The 22,205-nt window shown below is 40.8% G+C and overlaps 1 protein-coding gene and 1 pseudogene across 1 annotated transcript; both read left to right on the top strand.

Moving 5' to 3' along the window:
* Positions 1–15,866: 15,866 nt before the first annotated feature.
* Positions 15,867–17,062, top strand: LOC130719915 (BTB/POZ domain-containing protein POB1-like; annotated as a pseudogene).
* A 3,587-nt stretch (positions 17,063–20,649) lies between these two features.
* LOC130719914 (F-box/kelch-repeat protein At3g23880-like) lies at positions 20,650–21,465 on the top strand. The gene has a single exon (XM_057570508.1). The coding sequence runs from the start codon at positions 20,650–20,652 to the stop codon at positions 21,463–21,465; it is 816 nt and encodes a 271-aa protein (XP_057426491.1).
* The last annotated feature ends 740 nt before the right edge of the window (positions 21,466–22,205 follow it).

The following is a 22,205-nucleotide window of genomic DNA, read 5'->3' as shown; positions in this document are numbered from 1 at the left end:
TGCTGTCTGACTCTCATTTCTTTTCTAGTGTGCATCACCTCCAAGTATATATCCAACTGTTTAAAGGATGGGGTAATAATTTTTATTCAATTCAAAAAAACCAAAGTACTATTATTTTTAATTAATATCTTTTGTTTCTTTCACCATCCTTTCCTTAGGAAAGAATTCAATGTTTCTAACTTGAAAGTTGTAATAGATGAATGTTTGAGAATTATTAAACATCAATCATGTGATCTTACCCACAGGGCCGGCCCAACACCAAATGAGGCTTAAAGCGAATTTTAATTTTGGGGGCCTTGAAACATGTTTAATCTAATATAAAATTTTGTTAATTTTAATTTTGAGGGCCTTTTTTACTTAATAAAAATAAAATCAGAGGCCTTTTTTACTTAAGAAAAAACAAAAAAAATTGGAGGCCTAAAGCCCTTGCTTGGGTGGCTTTACCCTTGGGCCGGCCCTGCTTACCCAATAACTTAAGCTTTTAGGATAATTGATTTTATATAAGAATAATCTTGTTTAGAATTATGATTAATGAAGTCATTGTGAATTTAGTCCTTGCGGGCGCCGCTATGGCCAAGTGATCTAAAGTTTGATCTTATTGCCCTCATTATTCAAAAAAAAAAGTTGAGTTAAACACATGTTAGAGAACTCTTCAGTCCATTATTTAAAATGTAAAGAATTATATTGCAAGTTATAAAAATTATAGTATGAAAGAAAATATTAAATGTATATGAAACCCCTCGACTTTTAAATATGTAATAACAAATTATTTATATATACATGAAAATGGTAAAAATAAATTGTAATCGTTAAATCTATTAACAATAGATGTATTTTTAAAGTGTTTTAATTTATTTTTTTGTGCTTATAAGTATATCTTGTACTATGCACTACTTGAACCGACCACCCGTTAATATTTAATTTAATTATTCTTTCTTTTAAAAAATGTCACATTTATAAATAAAAAGATAATGCAACAAATCCATTCAATTACGGTGACCATCTCTATTCTCTTATATTGTACATGCTGTTTCATTTATTCTGTAGCATGCCAAATTAATAGCTTCCATAAACTCTTTTCAGTTTTATGTGTTAAGTTGTAAAGAAATCATGACTATTATATTAATGTTTTTATGACAAAATAATTTTTAATTCTTCATAATGTAATATTTTATTATATCTTGTTTACTTTATGATAAAAAGTTTACGCATATTCTAATGAATAATCTCCAATTTTATGTTAAATTTGGAATTTTTAACTAAATTTTGATACTTTTTATTTTAATTTTAAATCCAAAATTTTCATTAATTTGACTTGTTTGATATCTGTTCAAATTTTTTTCATTATATAGTTAAGATTGAGTTTGAATTCGTCAAATAGAAATAGAGTTAAGATTTGTTTCTCTATTTAAATAGAGATGTTATCTAATTCTCTATCTCACCCGGGCATGACAATGGTGCCTCCGCAGCCCGGTCTCATCGACAGGCTCCCCCAAAGGGTTATCCGGATCGAGATCATCCCTGACCCCCCACCTAATTCAGATAGTGGCGTGTTAAGCCAAAATTACGAGTACTACGACTCTCGACACCATGGTGCAAAGGTGGGTTCTCGACAGAAAGGGTTATGGCGAAACCGGCAACTCAGCACACGGTGTCCCTCAAAGTCAAGTTAGTAAGAGCTATATCTCGACAAACTCAGTAGATGAAGAAATCTCGATCATCTGAATGGAAGAGGCAGTTACCGAGTAACAAGCAACTACAAGCACGTGCATACACCCACGATGCCACGAATAGCGACGGTTGCCCACGACTCAGAACCATCCACGTGGCAATAGAGTCACGTGCGCGAAGACCACCGGCTAAACGTGGGGTATGGCGCCAAAATTCAAAGCCCACGAAGCCATCATGCATTCAAGAAAAACCGCCAAGAACGTGGGAAGAAAGAACACTATAAATAGAGGAAGCAGCAGCAGAAGAAAGGGGTTCCCAACTCAAACTCTGGAAAATTCACCAAAAAGCTCTAATGTCCGCATCAATGAGACTCAAGGAGCAAAACGTGATGATGGAGGAGTATGTTGCAGAACCGACACTTTAGTTTCCCTGCATTTCAGCTTGTTGATTTCCAGTTCTTTTGTGTAGTTTGTTTGTCGAAATCTGCAGTTCATGTAGTTTTCATGTTTTAGCTTATTTGACTGTTTTGTAATTGAATCGTGTTCAATAAAATCTAGTTTCACTCGAGTTGCTCGTTGTTATCGAAAACACATTCATTCACACACAACACTTTGGCAAAGCGTTTTCTCAAAAGGACCCTGAAATCTAAACTTCCTTTAGTCGAATTAAGAGGATATTTGTTTACCAAAAATCCGTGTAAACAAATTGGCACGCCCAGTGGGACCGTTTTTGTGAAAACTAAGTTTTACAGAAGCGTTTTGTGTGTTTAAGTTTATTGCATGCTATTTGGTATCTGTTACTTGCCCCGGTTGTGATTTACGTTTTATATGCACCTGAGAAGTGGTAAGACTATGAGTATGGCAAGTAATCGAGGAAGAACCTCCCCTCAAGGGTCTAACGTGGGCAACCAGGGTAGCCCCGGGGGAAGTAGTGGTAACAATAATGAAGAAGTGTCTACTGGAATGGGGCATGGCACTACTATGCCAACCCAGAATGTAGCAATCTCTGCAGTTGCAGAAATGCCTGTATCTACATCAGTACAGGCACAAATTGTTCCAACGGTTACGAGGGAAAACATGCCTTATGGTATGCCTACGTCTATGATGCAAGGCATACAAGGCACGTATTCGACGTTCCCTGAAAATGTTCCTCCATTCAGCATACCCCCTTTTGGGGCAAATGGAACAATGCTAAATTTGGGGAGCCGAGTTAGCCCTTCTATTCCTGGGACTAGTTCACAAATTTATTTATCTACAGGTATGAATACTGGTTCACTTCAAGCCATTAGGCAGCAAGTAGATGATAGTAACCACGAAATTGTTAACATGTTATCTCGACAGATAGGTGAACTACTTAATCCTGTGCTTCAAAATAATAATGCCAATAATCAGCATTTGGCACGACAGATGGATCGTTTGGCGACAGCCCTGGGGGCACCAGTCGAAATCCAACCGGCACCAGGGATCAACCAAATCCCGTTGCCTAACCATGTCCCTGCCCCTGTGCGCTATCAGGCGCCGCAACACCAAGAGATGAGGGCAAACCCTTTGTACGAGGCAGTGCAGCCACCATTGCAAAATGTGTATATGGTAAACGGGGAAGAACACGCTGATGGTGTGCTAGAGAGAATTCGACACCAGAATGCTGGGGGGCAACAAAACGTTGCTGCTGTAGTGGAACAATTGTTAAACCAACATGGTTTCAACGTGGGTTTCGCGAATAGACCCCATTTTGTGTCAGCCTTTACAGAGGAGGTCCTCGAATCAGAACTTCCTCGAGGCTGGAAGGTCCCCAAATTCACTAAGTTCTCGGGGGATTCAGGAGAGTCCACTGTAGAGCATATAGCCAGGTACCAAATCGAAGCAGGGGACTTAGCCATCAATGAAAATTTAAAAATGAAGTACTTCCCGAGTTCTTTAACTAAGAATGCATTTACCTGGTTCACCACCCTCGCTCCTAGGTCAATCCACACATGGGCCCAGTTGGAAAGAATTTTCCATGAACAGTTCTTTAGGGGAGAGTGCAAAGTGAGTTTGAAGGATCTGGCTAGTGTTAAAAGAAAGCCAGCAGAGTCAATTGATGATTACCTAAACAAGTTTAGGATGCTTAAATCTCGATGTTTCACCCATGTCCCTGAACACGAGCTAGTTGTCTTAGCCGCTGGTGGCCTAGAGTATTCCATTAGAAAGAAAATCGACACTCAGTATATTCGAGATATGTCTTTACTCGCAGATAGAGTGAGGCACATCGAATTGCTAAAGGCCGAAAAGTCTGAGGAAAGGGCCAAGACTACTAAGTGGCCAAAGAAGGAAAAAGTAGCATACCTAGACGCTGATCCAGTATGTCAAAGTTCGTGTGTCTATCGAGAAGTCCCTGCAGACGTCGAATTAAACGATGTCAATCTGGCTGAACTTCAGCCAGGCGATCCTTATGTTTGTAAAGCATTGAAACCACGTGAAAACAAGCTTGGGGAGGAAAACCCCAAGAACACGATTCCTGCTGTGAAAACCTATACTTTTGATGTGACCAAATGTGATTCAATTTATGATATACTTGTGTCTGATGGTTTGCTTGTGGTCCCTAAAGACCAAAAACTTCCTTCTCCTGAACAAAGGAAAGGGAAGAAATATTGCAAATATCACAAATTTTTTGGTCATTGGACCTCACAGTGTGTTCGTTTCAGGGATCTTGTGCAGGGGGCATTGGACTCGGGAAGGCTCAAGTATGACGAAAAAGCCAAAAGCCAAATGAAGATTGACTCCGACCCACTGCAGGTAGCTGAAGCCAACTACGTGGAACCTTTCTACATTGGCATGGTTGACATTTCTGAGAAGCTAAATCTGGGCCTGACACTCGAAGAAGCAAAGGAGGAGAACATGGCTGTCGAAGAACCAGAAGTCGAGAAAGAGGTGAGCTTGGAAGAAGTTTACCCAAAGGCGGGAGAAACCCTTGTCGAGTTTCTATCCCGGAGCAAAGATGGCGAGAAGGAAGTCATGCTATGCCCTCGATGCAGCGCTGTTTTCGACAAATCCGCAGCCAAGGCTTACCAAGATTCAGAGATGAAGAGGCATTACCAGAGCAAAATTCCTGTGTCTAGAAGGTTGAAATATCCCCATGAGGAGTGGGTTGAAAGAGATCAAGAGCTCGATGGCCACAAAGGCCAAAAGTCAAGAATCAAGGACAAGACTTATGTCCCTGATGCTGGTTTGCCAAAGAATCAATGGTTCAGGCCAGCACCCCCAAGACCAAAACCATACCCCAAGTGGCAGAAAATCGACTTAGGCCAGGGGTCATCTTACATCAACAATTCCCGTGTGTCGCGGAACTATTCCTATGGCTCTGGGAATTATTATGCTCCTGAGCAAATGACTAGAACTCAGTTCAGACGTTTCCTGAGAAAAAGAAAAGCTGAGAGAGAAAGAGGTGGCAAGTTCCGTTCATTATGGGACATAAAGCCAGAGGACAACCCTCACAAGGAACCTAGTGTGGCGTCAATCATCAACCAGCTCGACCACGCTATCAAACAGGGAACAGTTGTGCCCCCAAACCCGGCCAAAGAAAAAGGGAAAGATGTGGCTGAGGACGAGGATGAAGACATGCTAGACGATTTCGACGACAGCGATGGGGAAGATCTTAACATCATCTGCATAGTGTCTATCTTACCCGCTGAATTCGACAGGATCTCGGAGGTCACCGAGAATGAAGAAGATTACTACGACGAGGAGGAGCCAGATGACAACCCCTTGTGCTACTACGTGATGCAAAAAGGATCCGTCGAAGACGAAAGAGCTATTTTCCAGAGGCCAACGGAGCAGATGAAAAGCCACTTGAAACCGTTATTCGTCTGGGCTAAAGTCGACGAAAAATGAGTCAATAAAGTTCTTGTCGACGGAGGGGCCACAATCAATTTAATGCCCAAGTTTATGCTCAAGAAGTTAGGCAAAACTAAAGCAGACCTAATCCCTCACGACATGGTCCTTTCCGACTACGAAGGGAAGACAGACTCTTCTTTAGGAGCAATTATGTTGAACATAACCGTAGGAACGGTGGCCCGTTCCACATTATTCATCGTGGTACCCTCAAAAGCCAACTACAACCTGCTATTGGGGAGAGAATGGATCCACGGCGTGGGGGCAGTCCCCTCAACCCTGCACCAACGTATTTCCATTTGGAAAGCAGATGGAGTCGTCGAGAACGTGCAAGCAGATCAGAGCTACTACTTAGCGGAGACAGGTTACGTTGGCAAAAAGAATTTCGAGAAAAGTTTAGCCACAATCGCTCCTCTAGACACAGTGGCTAGTCAATATTTCAACCCTTACTCAGAGTACTCGGTGACGTTGGATCCCATCAGGGGATTAAACCTTAATGAAGCATACAAACCTGATGTCATGAGTGGATGGCACAGTGATGAGGAAAAGGATGCCACAACTGAGTGGCAAAATGAGGTTAAAGATGATTAATTCGAGCCTAGCTCGAATTTCGGCTTACGCAACCGAAAACAGAATAAGGACGGCCTTAGAGGCCGCACGAATAGCCAAAGAAATGGCTACTGACGAAGCCAATGCCTCAATTCTGCCTGTCGAAATGACATCTCAGGAGGAGGCAAAGGCAAATAAGGATAACACGTGCATAAGAAAAAACGAGCAGAGCGTCGATGAATGCGAATTCGAGGACCTTTGCGATTTGAGACTGGATTGCATCTATGATGACGGTCCATTAGGTTTCGAAAAGCCAGTGGTCGACGTGTCCAAGAAAATGGAAGCACAAGACCCTTTGGAAGAAGTGGATCTGGGTGATGGCTTAGAAAAGAGGCCAGCATACATCAGTGCTCTTATTGACCCAGAACTAAAGGATAGGATGGTGAAATTACTCAAGGAATTCAAAGACTGTTTCGCTTGGGATTACGATGAAATGCCTGGCCTCAGTCGCGAATTGGTGGAATTGAAGTTACCCATCAAAGAAGACAAGAAACCAGTCAAGCAGTTGCCCAGAAGGTTCCACCCAAATGTGTTGGTGAAAATCAAGGAAGAAATCGAAAGACTCCTCAAGTGTAAATTTATCAGGACGGCTCGATATGTGGACTGGTTAGCCAACGTGGTTCCAGTGATCAAGAAGAATGGAAAGATGAGAGTTTGCATCGATTTCCGAGATCTTAACGCTGCCACCCCAAAAGACGAGTATCACATGCCTATTGCTGAGATGATGGTGGATTCAGCCGCTGGTCACGAATACTTAAGCTTGTTGGATGGTTACTCAGGCTACAACCAAATCTTCATAGCAGAAGAGGATGTGTCGAAAACAGCTTTTCGATGCCCCGGTGCCTTGGGGACATATGAGTGGGTGGTCATGCCGTTTGGACTGAAAAACGCTGGCGCGACCTACCAAAGGGTAATGAACACCATTTTCCATGACTTTATTGAAACTTTTATGCAGGTGTATATCGATGATATTGTGGTGAAATCCCCGTCGAGGGATGACCATTTAGCCCATTTAAGGAAATCCTTTGAGAGGATGAGGAAATATGGCTTGAAGATGAATCCCCTTAAATGTGTCTTTGGTGTTATTGCAGGTGATTTTTTGGGTTTTGTGGTGCATAAAAAGGGCATCGAGATCAACAAGAACTAAGCTAAAGCCATTCTCGACACGAGTCCACCTACTAGCAAGAAACAGCTGCAATCATTATTGGGAAAGATTAACTTCCTAAGGAGATTCATTGCCAACCTCAGCGAGAAGACCAAATCATTTTCCCCACTGCTTCGACTTAAAAAAGAAGATGCGTTCCGCTGGGAAGCAGAGCACCAAAAAGCGTTCGATGAACTCAAAGGGTACTTGTCCAGCCCACCTGTAATGGCACCACCTATAAAAGGAAAGCCAATGAAGCTGTATATCTCTGCCACGGATGGAACCATTGGAAGCATGTTGGCCCAAGAAGATGAAGATAGCAAAGAAAGAGCCATATTTTACTTAAGTAGGGTTTTAAATGATGCAGAAACTCGATACACCATGATCGAGAAATTATGCCTATGCTTGTACTTCTCTTGTGTAAAGCTGAAATATTATATAAAGCCAATCGATGTAATGGTTTTTTCTCATTATGATATAATAAAGCACATGTTGTCTAAACCTATCTTGCATAGTCGAATTGGCAAATGGGCTTTGGCCCTAACCGAATACTCACTCACTTATGCCCCACTAAAGTCAGTTAAGGGGCAGGCAATCGCTGATTTCCTAGTAGATCATACTTTGCCTGAAGAAATTGTAACCTATGTGGGCATCCAACCTTGGAAGCTATTCTTCGACGGTTCTAGCCATAAAAATGGCACCGGAATCGGGATGTTCATAGTATCCCCAAGGGGCATCCCCACGAAATTCAGGTTTAGGATTAAGAATAACTGCTCAAACAATGAGGTTGAGTATGAGGCCTTAATATCAGGCCTCGAAATCCTGATAGCCCTCGGGGCAAAGAATGTCGTCGTAAAAGGAGATTCACAGTTGGTAATAAAGCAACTGACCAAGGAATACAAATGCGTCAGTGAGAATCTAGCTAGGTACTACACGAAAGCTAATAATTTGTTGGCCAAATTCGACGAAGCTGGGCTAAGCCATGTTCCCAGGATAGATAATCAAGAGGCCAATGAATTGGCGCAAATCGCGTCAGGATACATGGTCGATAAATGCAAGCTAAAAGAGCTTATCGAGGTCAAAGAAAAACTAAATCCTTCTAACCTCGACGTCCTGGTCATTAACAATATGGCACCTAATGATTGGAGAAAACCAATTGTCGATTACTTGCAAAATCCTGTGGGCGCTACAGACAGGAAGACAAAGTACAGGGCAATGAGCTATGTCATCATGGGAAACGAACTATTCAAGAAAAACGTCGACGGAACACTACTGAAGTGTTTAGGCGAAGACGACGCGTTCATAGCAATCTCGGCTGTTCACGATGGGCTATGTGGTGCCCACCAGGCAGGAATCAAGATGAAATGGATCCTATTTCGACAAGGGATGTATTGGCCTACTATCATGAAAGATTGCATGGAGTATGCCAAGGGGTGCCAAGACTGCCAGAGACACGCAGGGATACAACATGTGCCAGCAAGTGAATTACACTCAATCATTAAACCATGGCAATTCAGGGGATGGGCTTTAGACCTAATTGGCGAAATTAACCCATGTTCTTCTAGGCAACACAAGTACATAATAGTGGCTATAGATTACTTTACCAAGTGGGTAGAGGCAATTCCTCTACAAAATGTTACCCAGGACACGGTGATCGATTTCATTCAGAATCACATAGTGTATCGTTTCGGGTTACCTGAGTCACTTACTACAGATCAAGGCACAATATTTGTAGGCCAAAAAGTGGCATCATTCGCGGAATCTTGGGGCATAAAACTCCTAACCTCAACTCCCTATTACGCTCAAGCGAATGGTCAAGTAGAAGCGGCCAACAAAACATTGATCTCCTTGATTAAAAAACATGTTGGTCGACAACCTAAAAGATGGCATCAAACATTGGGCCAAATGCTTTGGGCTTACAGGAATTCACCTAAAGAAGCTACCGGGGCAACACCATTTCGACTAGCGTACGGCCAAGAAGCGGTATTACCAGCAGAGGTGTATTTGCAGTCATGTAGAATCCAAAGGCAAGAAGAAATTCCAAGTGAAGACTATTGGAACATGATGCTTGACGAATTAGTCAATCTCGACGAAGAGAGACTATTGGCATTGGATACCTTAACCAGGCAAAAGGATCGCGTTGCTAAAGCTTATAATAAAAAGGTTAGAGCTAAATCTTTTATGCCCGGTGATTACGTATGGAAGGTTGTCTTACCAGTTGATAAAAGGGATAAACGCTATGGAAAGTGGGCCCCAAACTGGGAAGGCCCTTTCACAGTCGAGAAAGTACTTTTACACAACGCTTATTCGATTAAAGAATTAGGAGGTCGAAATCGACAAATAACGGTAAATGGCAAATACTTAAAAACGTATAAGCCAACGTTGCATGAAATAAACATCGAATAAGGAAGCAAGAATAAGAAAATAAATAAAGTAAATTGCCAAACTCGAATGTTTTATTAATTAGAATAGAGCATTACAACTATGGCAAAGAAACTTTAAAAAGGGGGATTGGCCCTATAACTATCGTATTTGGCCCTAAGAGGCTCCATGCGCCTCAAGACATCCTCTTGTTGGGATTCCAGTCTCGATTTCTCCTGTCGAAGATCCAGCTCCTCACGGGCAGAGGAAGAAAGCTTGTCCACCAAGGCCTTCAGAGCTCCCACACTCCCCTCAGGGTCCGCTTGGTTCAGAGCAGCCTTCAACTCTTCAAATTCTTCCATCTTCTCCTCAATTTGGTGTTCAGCAAAGAACACTCGAGCAGTAAGCTCCCGGTGTTCTTCATATAGGGGTACAGCTTCATGCAGGAGGCCCAGAAACTCCAGGAGAGGGGTTTTTACAGAGGCAATAATATTCCTCTGCAAAAGCTGGTTAATGAGCCTGGTAAGCTCTTCAGCCAGAGAAAGAGAGGGATGTAATTCCCAAAACAGGTCTTCGTCAAAGGCCAAGCTCCGGACCTGGTTAAGAACACGACGGCTAGCCATGGTTGAAAAGGTGTGTAAGAGCAGGAAAGGAATTCTGGAAAAGAGGCAAGGGAGAGTTTGAAGAAGTTACTGAAGAGAAGTAACCAAGAATGCTCTATTTATAGTACAACAACAAAGGAGTGCATTAATTAGTGGCAATCAGTTGCCAACTCTTCATCTTATGGTTACAGGCCACATAAATTACCACTACCATCGTAAATGGCTTTGGCCTTTAATGAACAAAGACTTTCATTGAATCAAGAAAACGTGGTATAAGATGGCAATAAATTGGCTTATTTCCCAGAAACCAAGTAATGACCACGTAAGGGGATGCAAGGGAGTTTGAACGGTGCAACAATAAGCGAATAGCCGTCAGAATAAATGCACAATGGAAACTGAAAAGACATGGCAAATTAAACGTCAAATTATATGGCCTACGTGCCAAAGCCATTGTCGAAATATTACATGCAAATTGGCATCGAAAGCCATGGTTAAAATAGTGCCATCATTACAAATTGATAAGAGAGAGTCCTAAAGCAGGAATTTAAAAGAGTTCAAACGATCAGCAAAGGTGGAAATCTTGGCATCGAGATCCTTCTTCACGGCCTGGTCAACCTCCAACTCCTTGATAACATCTTTTGTCGAGATGATCAGAGCCTTGGAGTCCTTAGTAAGCACATCCAACTGAGCCTTCCTCGACCAAATCAGCTCGCTTTTTCTCCAACTTGGTAACCTCTCGACGCAGCTCCTCAAGTTTAGTGTCGACTTCAGAGATTTCATCTGCAATTAAAACCTTCCTAGCAGTGAATTTCTTGAAGTCCTCTTTCATTGCTGCAACTTGAGCTTTACCAGAAGAGACTTTTGCTTCCTTAAGCCTGACAGCTTGACCAACGTCCTTGACTTGATGAAAAGTGGCTGAAGCATCCACTAAGAAGGATTGAAGGTTGGCCAAAGCAGCAGACTGATGAGAATCAAGTTTTTGGCCAAGAAGGAAGACGAGCAATTCCTTAGCAGCATGGCTCGCTTGAGGATCAACTTGGATCTGGTCGAGAAACCCACTGGCGAAAACAATAGCTTTCAGCCGACCCATACTCTCCTCGATTTGCTGAAAATTGGCCACCCCACTAGATTGAGCAGTCTCGGCAGTGGCATCAGCTTGATGGGGTGGAGAATCCCATTCCAAGGTGCCATCGAGAAAGCCATCCATAGCTGCCAGCGGGTCCTCCTCAAATAAAGTGTCGAGCTTTTCACTAGACACATGAGATGAAGAGCCACCCTTGGCTCGAGGCGAAGGTTGCACAGTGGCAGTCGATTTTGGAGGAGGCATAGGGTTATCATCCTTGCCTGGAAGAGGTTCTGCTTCGCGAATGGGAGAGGTTGCACCTTGAGTTTCCTACAAGGAAAACCTCTTTAATGCCCTTTTCAATAAAGTAAAATGCATATTAGAGGAGCCAACAAAACATGAAAAATATAAAGATACCTGGCAAGCAGATTCCTTAGAAGGGCTCGAGTTGGTGGAGCTTCTGGAACGGCGGGGAGACTTATGACCAGATTTGCTCATGACCTTCCTCCTTCCCCCAGATGTTGAGGTCTTTTTAGCCGAGGATGCGGCCTTGGGAGGTTTCTCGACACCTTCAGCTTTGGATTTTGCAGGGTTGGGAGCTGGAGAATTCTCACGGGATGGAGGATTGGAAGTGGAATGCTCATGGACATCAGCCTAAAAGAAACAGAACAAACAACAAATGACTCAGATCAGGAAACCACAGGTTAAAATGTCACAAAGTACCCTCGAGAATGGAAAACATACCTGAATGGCGGCGTCGCCACCACCTTCTTTGTCCTCGACTTCTGGTTGAGCATCAGATGCCAACTTAGAAGCCCCACTGGTGGTGGAAACACCAGCCCCCTTGGCCCTCTTCTGACTAGCCGAAGCAACAGGCTTAGGTTTCCTTTTTCGACTCTGTCGAAGAATACGTTAATTCATAGTCCAAAGAAATTGAAAAGAAGAAGGGAAAAGCATGAGGAAAATACCTTGAGCTTGTCAGCAAGACTGACATCATCATCCTCATCATCATCATCATCATCCTCGATCACGACTGGCTTGTCCTTGGAAGAATGAGCCATTGGGGAAATCACTTGAGGAGCTGGTCGGGTAATGACTTCAGCTGCAAGCAAAAGAGAAATTAAGAAGTAAAACAGGAAAACCTAGGCCAAGTCGAAGTATTACCTTGACCAATACGCATGTTCAGCGATATGTGGTTGAAGATTTCGACGGGCACATGATACGGAAAGTTCCATAGGTGGTACTTAGTCCAAGTCACTCGCTTTCGAGGAGGTAGAGCTTGATTGGCCAACACATTTATGTTTACATGGTCAACCCATTTAGGCAAGACCGGTGGAAAGGCCAATGCAAACCTACTCGTAGGCAAAGATGGGAACCTAAAACCAGTTTTTCGAATAACAAAAGATAGACCCTCCTCACCAGGAGGAACAACTAACTTGGATTTCTTGGCTCTAAATTCCCATTTTTGCCTTAATACTTGAGCTGCTTTCGCAACCGTATCTCGAAGGCGAAGAGTTGGGTAATATACCACACCAAAGAACTCTTGAAAAGATCGAATTTCTGCCAGGTGCGTACCTTTGGTCTTCTTCGGATCCTGCTTCTGCAAAAGAAAAGCATCTGTCATGCATTGCAGACAATCTACGAGGGGCTTCGAAATTTGAGCCCAATACTTAGACCACCAGGCTTTGAAAGCATTAGTAGCATAATATGAAGGAGCGTAAGTGAAGGGGCTTAGGTTGAGGAGTTTCTTGTTATAAAACTAAACAGTCGTGTCGAAAGCAGAAGCCCTCTTAATAGCTCCGGGGTACAGGACTAGACTCTTGTCAAATAGAGTGTTGGGTAGAACTTGGCTAAGCCCAAACTGTCGAGAAACCAATTGAGGGTTGTAGCCACATAGAGTGTAGTCACTGCTAGCAAAGCCCACAGTTAAAACCCAAGGAGATAAGAGGGTCCTCCAGAGCGCGATGTGGTGTTCTTTGGGCAATGCAGAATCAGAAGCATTAGGGTAAGAGTTCCTCAGCCAGAAAGGGCCACGAACAGCCTTGCTGTAAGGAGAAAAACTGGAACGATAATGCTTCAGCTCGAGAAACATGGTAAAGTACTTTCTGAAATCAGCTTCAAAACTCGACGCATCATAAGCCGGGGTCAGGGTCTCGAGCCTGTGGGCATCAATCCGGGTGTTAGAAACAGTTGGAGGATTATCTTGTGCCGGCAGAAGAGATTCGAAGACTGCATTCAACCAAAGTTGAAACAGCCAAAGAGGTCCAGCGGCATTCAAAGAGACGGTCTTGGTATTCCGGATATCCTCGACAGCTTCATTCAGCATTTGATAGAGGTTGCCAAGGACAAGCCTAGCCATAGCGAGTTGTCGACCCTCGTGAAGTAGATTGGCTAAGGGCAAAAGCTTGGCAGGAATACGCAAAGACTTGGTGCAAAAAACATAAGCAGACAGCCAATACAGCAAGAAAGCGACATGTTCAGCATCAGACACCTCACCACTCTCGACATAATGGTCCTTAATGAATCGACTAAAAGAAATATTGTCAGTAGGAATCGAGATGGGTTTAACAGTGGCAGGTGCGGAGTGATAATCATCACCAATGGGCCATAATCCGGTGATAGCAGCAACATCCAAGAGGGTGGGGGTGATCATGCCAAAGGGAACATGAAGGCAATTAGTGGACCTCTCCCAGAAATAAAGTGCACTCAACAACATAGCAGGGTTATACGAGATTGGAGATCTCGACAGCTGAATTAAGTCGAGAATCCCGACATCCTTCCAGTGTTGCCTCTTATCTTCCTCAACCCTATCTAACCATTTCAGGTAAGCTTTGTCGTTAGCAGAGGGGTTAGGAGGAGCTGAACGAAAGGCTCGTTTTGGGTCAGAAAGAAATGGCATACGGTAAGAAGGTTGAAATGCCAAAATAAGCTCTTCCCCCCTAACGCTAGGGTGAAATGATTCATGTTCTTTAGGTAGACTATTGGGCCTATCATGCTTCACTACTTTCAAAGGACCCAAAATGGCGCGTAAAGTACCATTAACAGAGAAAGGAATGAGTACCTGGGATTTCCAGATAGCTCTCTTCTCTGCTTCATTGGGGGGGTTCCGGGATTGCCACGCGCTTGGATTCATCCAGCTTAAGCTCAGTGGCCAACGGAATGGTCAGCTCAGGATTGGAAGCCATTGAAGAAAACGGTAAATATTCCAGAGAAAACGGAAGAAGATGAAGTGAGAGCGCTGGAGGAAGGAGTTGAAGGTTTGAGAAAAGAGTAAAGCCTGAGCAAGGAATACCAAGAGGGTATTTATAAACAGAGGGACAAACGGAACCCAGGCCGCATTGAGCAGTAATTTATAAAATTTGGGGTCCAAACGATTATTTTATTAGTTAACTCATGTCACCTCTCAGCTTTTTGGCATAGGTGAAATCATGGCCCTAAAAAGGCTATAACTGTCAGCTAGTGGAGAAGTCATCAGACGTTATGGCTGCTGATTGGACTTGAAGATCGAATGGTCGAGAGCACAAAGTATTTGAATCGTTGGAATCGAACGGCTACGATCAAAAATGCTTGGTGTCTTCAAGCTAAAGCAGTCGACAACCAACATTCTTGGGGGGCAACTGTTAAGCCAAAATTACGAGTACTACGACTCTCGACACCATGGTGCAAAGGTGGGTTCTCGACAGAAAGGGTTATGGCGAAACCGGCAACTCAGCACACGGTGTCCCTCAAAGTCAAGTTAGTAAGAGCTATATCTCGACAAACTCAGTAGATGAAGAAATCTCGATCATCTGAATGGAAGAGGAAGTTACCGAGTAACAAGCAACTACAAGCACGTGCATACACCCACGATGCCACGAATAGCGACGGTTGCCCACGACTCAGAACCATCCACGTGGCAATAGAGTCACGTGCGCGAAGACCACCGGCTAAACGTGGGGTATGGCGCCAAAATTCAAAGCCCACGAAGCCATCATGCATTCAAGAAAAACCGCCAAGAACGTGGGAAGAAAGAACACTATAAATAGAGGAAGCAGCAGCAGAAGAAAGGGGTTCCCAACTCAAACTCTGGAAAATTCACCAAAAAGCTCTAATGTCCGCATCAATGAGACTCAAGGAGCAAAACGTGATGATGGAGGAGTATGTTGCAGAACCGACACTTTAGTTTCCCTGCATTTCAGCTTGTTGATTTCCAGTTCTTTTGTGTAGTTTGTTTGTCGAAATCTGCAGTTCATGTAGTTTTCATGTTTTAGCTTATTTGACTGTTTTGTAATTGAATCGTGTTCAATAAAATCTAGTTTCACCTGAGTTGCTCGTTGTTATCGAAAACAAATTCATTCACACACAACACTTTGGCAAAGCGTTTTCTCAAAAGGACCCTGAAATCTAAACTTCCTTTAGTCGAATTAAGAGGATATTTGTTTACCAAAAATCCGTGTAAACATGGCGTCACCTCCGTCGTTGAAGATCAAGTTTTGAACTCTAATCAAAATCAAGATGAAGAGACGGTTCAAGGATTCGCTGCAAACAACTATGATTAAAACTGCACCATGTATATAGATTGCTCAGTTGTTAGAGTTGAAACACTGCATATCAGTTCTTCTATCCTGGCTATTAAAAGCCCTTCCTTCTCTAAGCTTTTCTCAAATGGCCAGAAACATGTCACCATCCGTGTTAATGAATCTGAAGAAGCTGTTCTCAATGAGCTATTGAATTATATGTGCACTGAAACTGAACCCTTGGTTATGGATGAACTTCTAACTGCTGATGATTCTAAAGTCTTTTCACGTATTAAACAATGTAGCGAGAGGTTGCAAAATTCACCCATGACACCTTACTCTGCATTATTTTATCTGGAACTCCCTCATACCGCCTTAATGGCTGATGCAATCGAACCACTAGCTATTGCTGCAAAGCAGTATCTTGTTGGCCGATACAAGGATATAACCAAGTTCAAGGAAGAGGTTATGGCCTTGCTAGTGATGATCTCCTGGTTGATTCAGAAGATGCTTTAGCTGACTTTGTATTAAGGTGGGCTAGACAACATTACAACACTGAGAAAGAAAGGCGAACAGTTATGTGTAGTCGGCTTGCGCCTCTAATTCGCTTCCCATACATGACATGTCCAAATCTTAAGAAGGTCTGTCGTGACTTTGCCTTTAAACATGAGGGTGCATTTAAGCTTGTACTTGAAGCACTAATTTTCAAGGCGGAGACTCCAGATTTCCAACGCCAACAATCACTGGCAGCACATTCTCATCGTCGTTTTGTGGGGAGGGCATATAAGCATCGCCCTGTCAAGGTGGTAAGCTTTCAACTTCCCACACAGGAGGAGTGTGTGGTGTACTTGAATATGAAGCGGGAGGAATGTGCCACTTTATTTCCATATGGAACAGTATATTCTCAGGCATTCCATTTGGGTGGACAAGAGTTTTTTCTATCAGCAGAATGCCACATGGACCAACAGGGATCTTTCCATTGCTTTAATCTATCTTTGGGAATGCAGAAAAATAATTGGGCAAGATTATCTGTGGACTATGAATTTGCTGCAAGGTCTAGGCCAACAATGGAGTTTGTTAGTAAGTACAAAGGCAATTATACATTTCATGACAGGAGGATTGTTGGCCATACAAACTTGTTTGGGATTCCATGGAATTCCTTCATTGCTGAGGATAATCTTTTATTCATTGATGATCTCAGAGCCAAGCTCATCATCAAACGATCCCTAATTTTTGTTAGTTGGTAGCCTTGACTTTTAGCTTTTGTTCATGTAGTTAATAATCCTCTTGAACTTTAAGACCAAGGTGGTATGCACTAGATTATATGCTAATGTTATATTCCAAAAAAAAATTAGAGATAGATTTTGTTTCTTTTTAACTCTTTCAAGTTCTATTGTTACATGAATTATGTTGAAGTTTCATTTAATAGGATTAAAAAAAAACACGGGTAGGACTATATAAAGAGATGCTCGAAGCCACAACTATGAAGCAACCACCTTCACAGCGGTTGTTGTCGCTGATCTTACCAAAGGAACTGATGATCAAGATCCTCCTTAGGCTTCCGGTGAGATATATTCTAAAATTCAGGTGCGTGTGTAAATTATGAAAAAATCTAATCTCTAGTTCTCAATTCGTGAAGGACCCACCTTCACAACTCAATCTTTGATACAAGCATGATCCGCCAACGATTGGTCTCACCAACAATTGTCGCAGTATCGCGTATGTTTGTGAGGAAATCCGGCTGGATATGGATGAGCATCTAGGATCCTCCTCTGATTGGTTTCGTCTCCCTTAAGGTTGACGAAGCTTACAACTTATATTTTTTAGCAGACACTAGATTTTTCAAACAAGGTTTGACAAAGAGTTGAATTGTCATGTTCACTTAGCTGCCTGACTCTCAAATTATTTTCAATTGTTCATCACCTCCAACTATCCAACTCTTTAAAGGATGGGGTAGCAATTTTTATTCAATTGAAAAAAACCAAAGTACTCTGTTTTTAATTAATATCTTTTGTTTCTTTCACAATCATTTCCTTAGGAAAGAATTCAATCCTTCTAACTTGAAAGTTTTAATAAATGTATGTTTTTGAGAATTATTAGAGATCATTCATGTGATCTTACCCAATAACATATGTTTTTAGAATAATTGGTTTTTTACAAGAACAATCTCATTTTGAATTTTGATTAATGAAATAGTTGTGAAATTAGTCATTGCCGCTAAAGCCAAGTGATCTAAAATTTGATCTTGTTGCCCTCATTATTCTAATAAACACATGTTAGATGAACATGTGCATTGTCTTTCTCTTCAAACTCAATAAATTTATTACGTGAGAATGCGTGTTAAAAGTATACTTTGTGTCATTTACTCAAATTCTTAATAGTGCTTAAAGCTTTTGGGACAAAAATGTTCATCACATTCTTAAAATTTGGACTAGACCTAAATCTACTACAAAAAAGCTAGTTTGAAGGTGAGAGTTGTTCTTCCTTATAAAAATATTTGGGACCCGTTTATTTGTAGTTTTTAAAAACTGAAACATGTTTGATACAACCTTTTTTCAAAAACAATTTTTGAAAACAGTTCTCATTTTCAGCTTTTAAAACAAAAAAACCATAACAACTAAAATATGTTTTCATTTCTGTTTTTAGTTTTCATATATCAGTTTTCTAAGAAAGCATGTCATTCAAACAATTTTCTTCTTCTGAAAACTGTTTTTTAAAAATTGTTTTTGAAAATTGAAAACTAAAACTGTAATCAAACATGTTCTTGATCTCGCGTCTAGCATAGACTCACAATCATTTTATCCTAAAAACTACTTAACCTGATGGTACATGCATAATTTTCTTTCAATCCATTATTGAGACCTTCCGGAGCCCATCACACACATTGTTAACCCCCTTGTTTTTGTTCTTGGACCAATTGTTTTTCCCTATCCTTTTTTTGGTAAATAGGAAAACTAACAACAGACTACAAAGCTACCAAATCCTTCTGAAGAAGAGGCATCACATCTTAGGAGGAGAAACTAAATCAACAACAGTACATTGAAGCCTCCCACCAATTCCTGCTAGAAAGTCCGCCGGAGGATTTCCTTCTCGAGGAACATAGCCAATTGTGATCTCCCAATTCCTTGCAAGGAGAAGGTGGATGTCCATTAATAAGCTACCATACTGGTGAAAATCAACTCCTCGCTTCCCAACCGCATGCACCAGCTCCAGACAATTCGTTCCACATATAATTTTCCTCCAATTTTTACGCCAAATGAACCTCAATCCCATTGCCAAAGCTGCATCTCCGCAAGCAAAGAATCCCCAGCCGCTTCGGCATAAAAACCTCCCAACCAAGTCCTTGTAGATTCACGAACAAGACCCCCCCATTCCCATACGGTTGAAAGATAAGTTGTAAGCTTCGTCAACCTTAAGGGAGACGAAACCAATCAGAGGAGGATCCTAGATGCTCATCCATATCCCGCCGGATTTCCTCACAAACATACGCGATACTGCGACAATCCCGCATACTCGACACTGCGATAGTCGAACACTTCTTGCCCATCACCATTTCATTCTATTCTTAACTCTCATGAATCGATGTTAGTTAAATAATTAAATCAAAATTTTAAATAACTGTTATGTTTATTTGATTTTTTTCATTATAATTTTTTTATGGCATTCTAAATTTAAAAAATTATGGTTATATTTATTTCAAACAGTCAAAATTTATTTAAATAATTTTAAAAAAGGAAAGGTTTATGAGATTCATATTTTGAAATTTAAGGATGTCAATTGTCAAAGGATATTATCGAGATAATAATATCTTTTTGAGTATTGTAACAAGAATACAAAAGTTTAAAGTTTGTATTTTGTCGAAAACTTTTCAGTTTTATGTGTTAAGACATTAAGTTGTAAAGAAATCATGACAATTAATATTTGTATGACAATAATTTTTTATTCTTTATCATGTAATATATTTTATTATATTTTTTTTTACTTTATGATAAAAAGTTTACGCATATTCTAATGAATTATCTCCATTTTTATGTTAAATTTGTCCTTTTTAACTAAATTTTTATTTTTATTATTTTTATTTTAAATCCAAAATTTTCATTGATTTAACTTGTTGAATATATGATTTCAAAAAAAAACTTGTTGAATATATGTTAAGATTGAGTTTGAAATTAGTCTTATCTGACATAGAATTAATATTTGTTTCTTTATTTTAGATTAATATCTATTTAAATAGATATGATATTTAAGATAGATTTAGTTTATTTTTATATCTTTGTTATGTTTATAAATATTGTAGTTTAGAATCAAGTATTATCAATAAAATATACATAATAAATATTTTATCAGATTAATGGAGATCAAATTTCGAGATAATATCTTTCAAAATAAAAAATCGAGATAATATCTTCAAAGGATAGTAACAAGAATTAAAGAGAAATCAAAGTTTTAATTTGGTTGAAAACTTTCCAGTTCTATTGTTACAGGAATTCTGTTTTTTTTTTACAGGAATTCTGTATGTTGAAGTTTCCTTTCAATAGAATTAAAAAAAAAAAGATTATCTAAAGAGATGCTCGAAGCCACAACTATGAAGCAACCGCCTTCACGGCTGTTGTTGTCGCTGATCTTACCGGAGGAATTGATTGTCGAGATCCTCCTTAGGCTTCCGGTGAGATCTATTCTAAAATTCAGGTGCGTGTGTAAATTATGGAAAACTCTAATCTCTAGTTCTCAATTCGTGAAGGACCACCTTCACAACTCAATCTCCGATTCAAGCATGATCCACCAACGGTTGGTCTCTTTGACCAACTCTTTCCCCAACTTTGAACAGGAAGAAATGGTAACATGTTCGGTGCTGTCATTGTTTAAAAACCCATCAACCCGTGCTGAAACCCTTAGCTTCAGGGTGGAGCCCAATTGCCAAATTATAGGTTCATTCAATGGGCTGCTATGTTTGTATGATTATGATGGAGATTTCAGATTATGCAACCCTTCTACCAGATTGACATCCAAGAAATCGCCTCACTCATTTTGGTCGAGACAGGATATAACTCATTTTGGCTTTGGTTATGATCAAGTTAAGGACAAGTACAAGGTGCTAATAGCTATCAGGGCTCTTAATATGACCAAAGTTCATACCTTTGGAACTAATTCTTGGACAACGATTCAAAATCCCATATTTTCTGAAAGTGGGGATAAAGAAGGTAAATTCGTGGGAGGTACTATGAACTGGTTGAATAAGAGAACAGGTAGTTATGGTAATTGGGCGATTGTTTCCTTTCATATGGAGAAAGAGACTTATAGCGAAGTGTTGCTACCTCCTAAACATGATGGTGGCAACAAGCATGTGCTGGACGTCTTGAGTAATTGTCTTTGTTTTCATTACTTTGACGAAAGTCACTGGGTTCTGTGGTTGATGGAAAAGCAGGAGTCTTGGACTAAATTGATGTTGATTCCTCATAACAGGATTTGTAATTTTAGGCTTTTTTTCCACCCTTTGTGCATTTCAGGAAATGGTGATGTTCTAGCAAAATGTTTAGATCCCCAATTAGTTCTGTATAACGCAAACAAGGGCACATATAATTATCCTAAACTCAGGGGATGGTTTAGGCCTGATATGCATATTTACCATGAGAGTTTAGTTTCACCATGATGTTATGTTTGTGGAATCTTCCTATCTTTGCTTATATGACTTTTGAAATGGTTTTCTTAGGAACTTTTCATCTAATGACTCAAATATTATAAAATATATGGGGCCTGAATTGTTTGGGTGAACCCCCTCATATTAAAGTGTGTCCACCACTGGACGGAGTCATACAATATATTTCAAAATCGTGCGTCATAGCGCAGACCAACTATATCGAAATTAACTAGTTTTCTCAACATCAAATGTGAAATAGCAACACACAATGGGTGATAAAGATGACATTCTAGTCTTTGAGACAACATAGCATTTGATCTCTCTAGTCATCGATTGTTGCCTCTAACATTGTTATGCGTTAATTGTCTCACTGTGAAAGCCATAGAAATTGATCTGAGGCTTGTCATCACTTCACAAGAGAGTCTAGCATAGCAAAAAAAGCTAGATGTAACTAGTGTGGCTGCTTAATCAAGTACAATAAAAGTTATAAATGTCATGCAAACTATCATTCAACAAGCTACGAGGATAATCTGGATAAATATGAGAATAGGAAGCATAAATTAGGGTCATCCTCAACGATAAATCTGTAAGAACATGTTGGTTTTTCTCCATTAGTCCCCCAAATCTGATAGGATATACTGAATATGTCTCTAGCAATGGAGATTCCTATTCGGCGTATGGAGCATAAAGCTTTCACCAAGTTTATGGGTGTAGTACAACTAAGATTAATTGCCCTCACAAACTACCTTAGT

This window comes from Lotus japonicus, chromosome 5 (assembly GCF_012489685.1).
Source record: "Lotus japonicus ecotype B-129 chromosome 5, LjGifu_v1.2".
Taxonomy (NCBI): domain Eukaryota; kingdom Viridiplantae; phylum Streptophyta; class Magnoliopsida; order Fabales; family Fabaceae; genus Lotus; species Lotus japonicus.
Note: the sequence above shows the minus strand (reverse complement) of the source record. Positions and strands in the feature narration are given on the sequence as shown.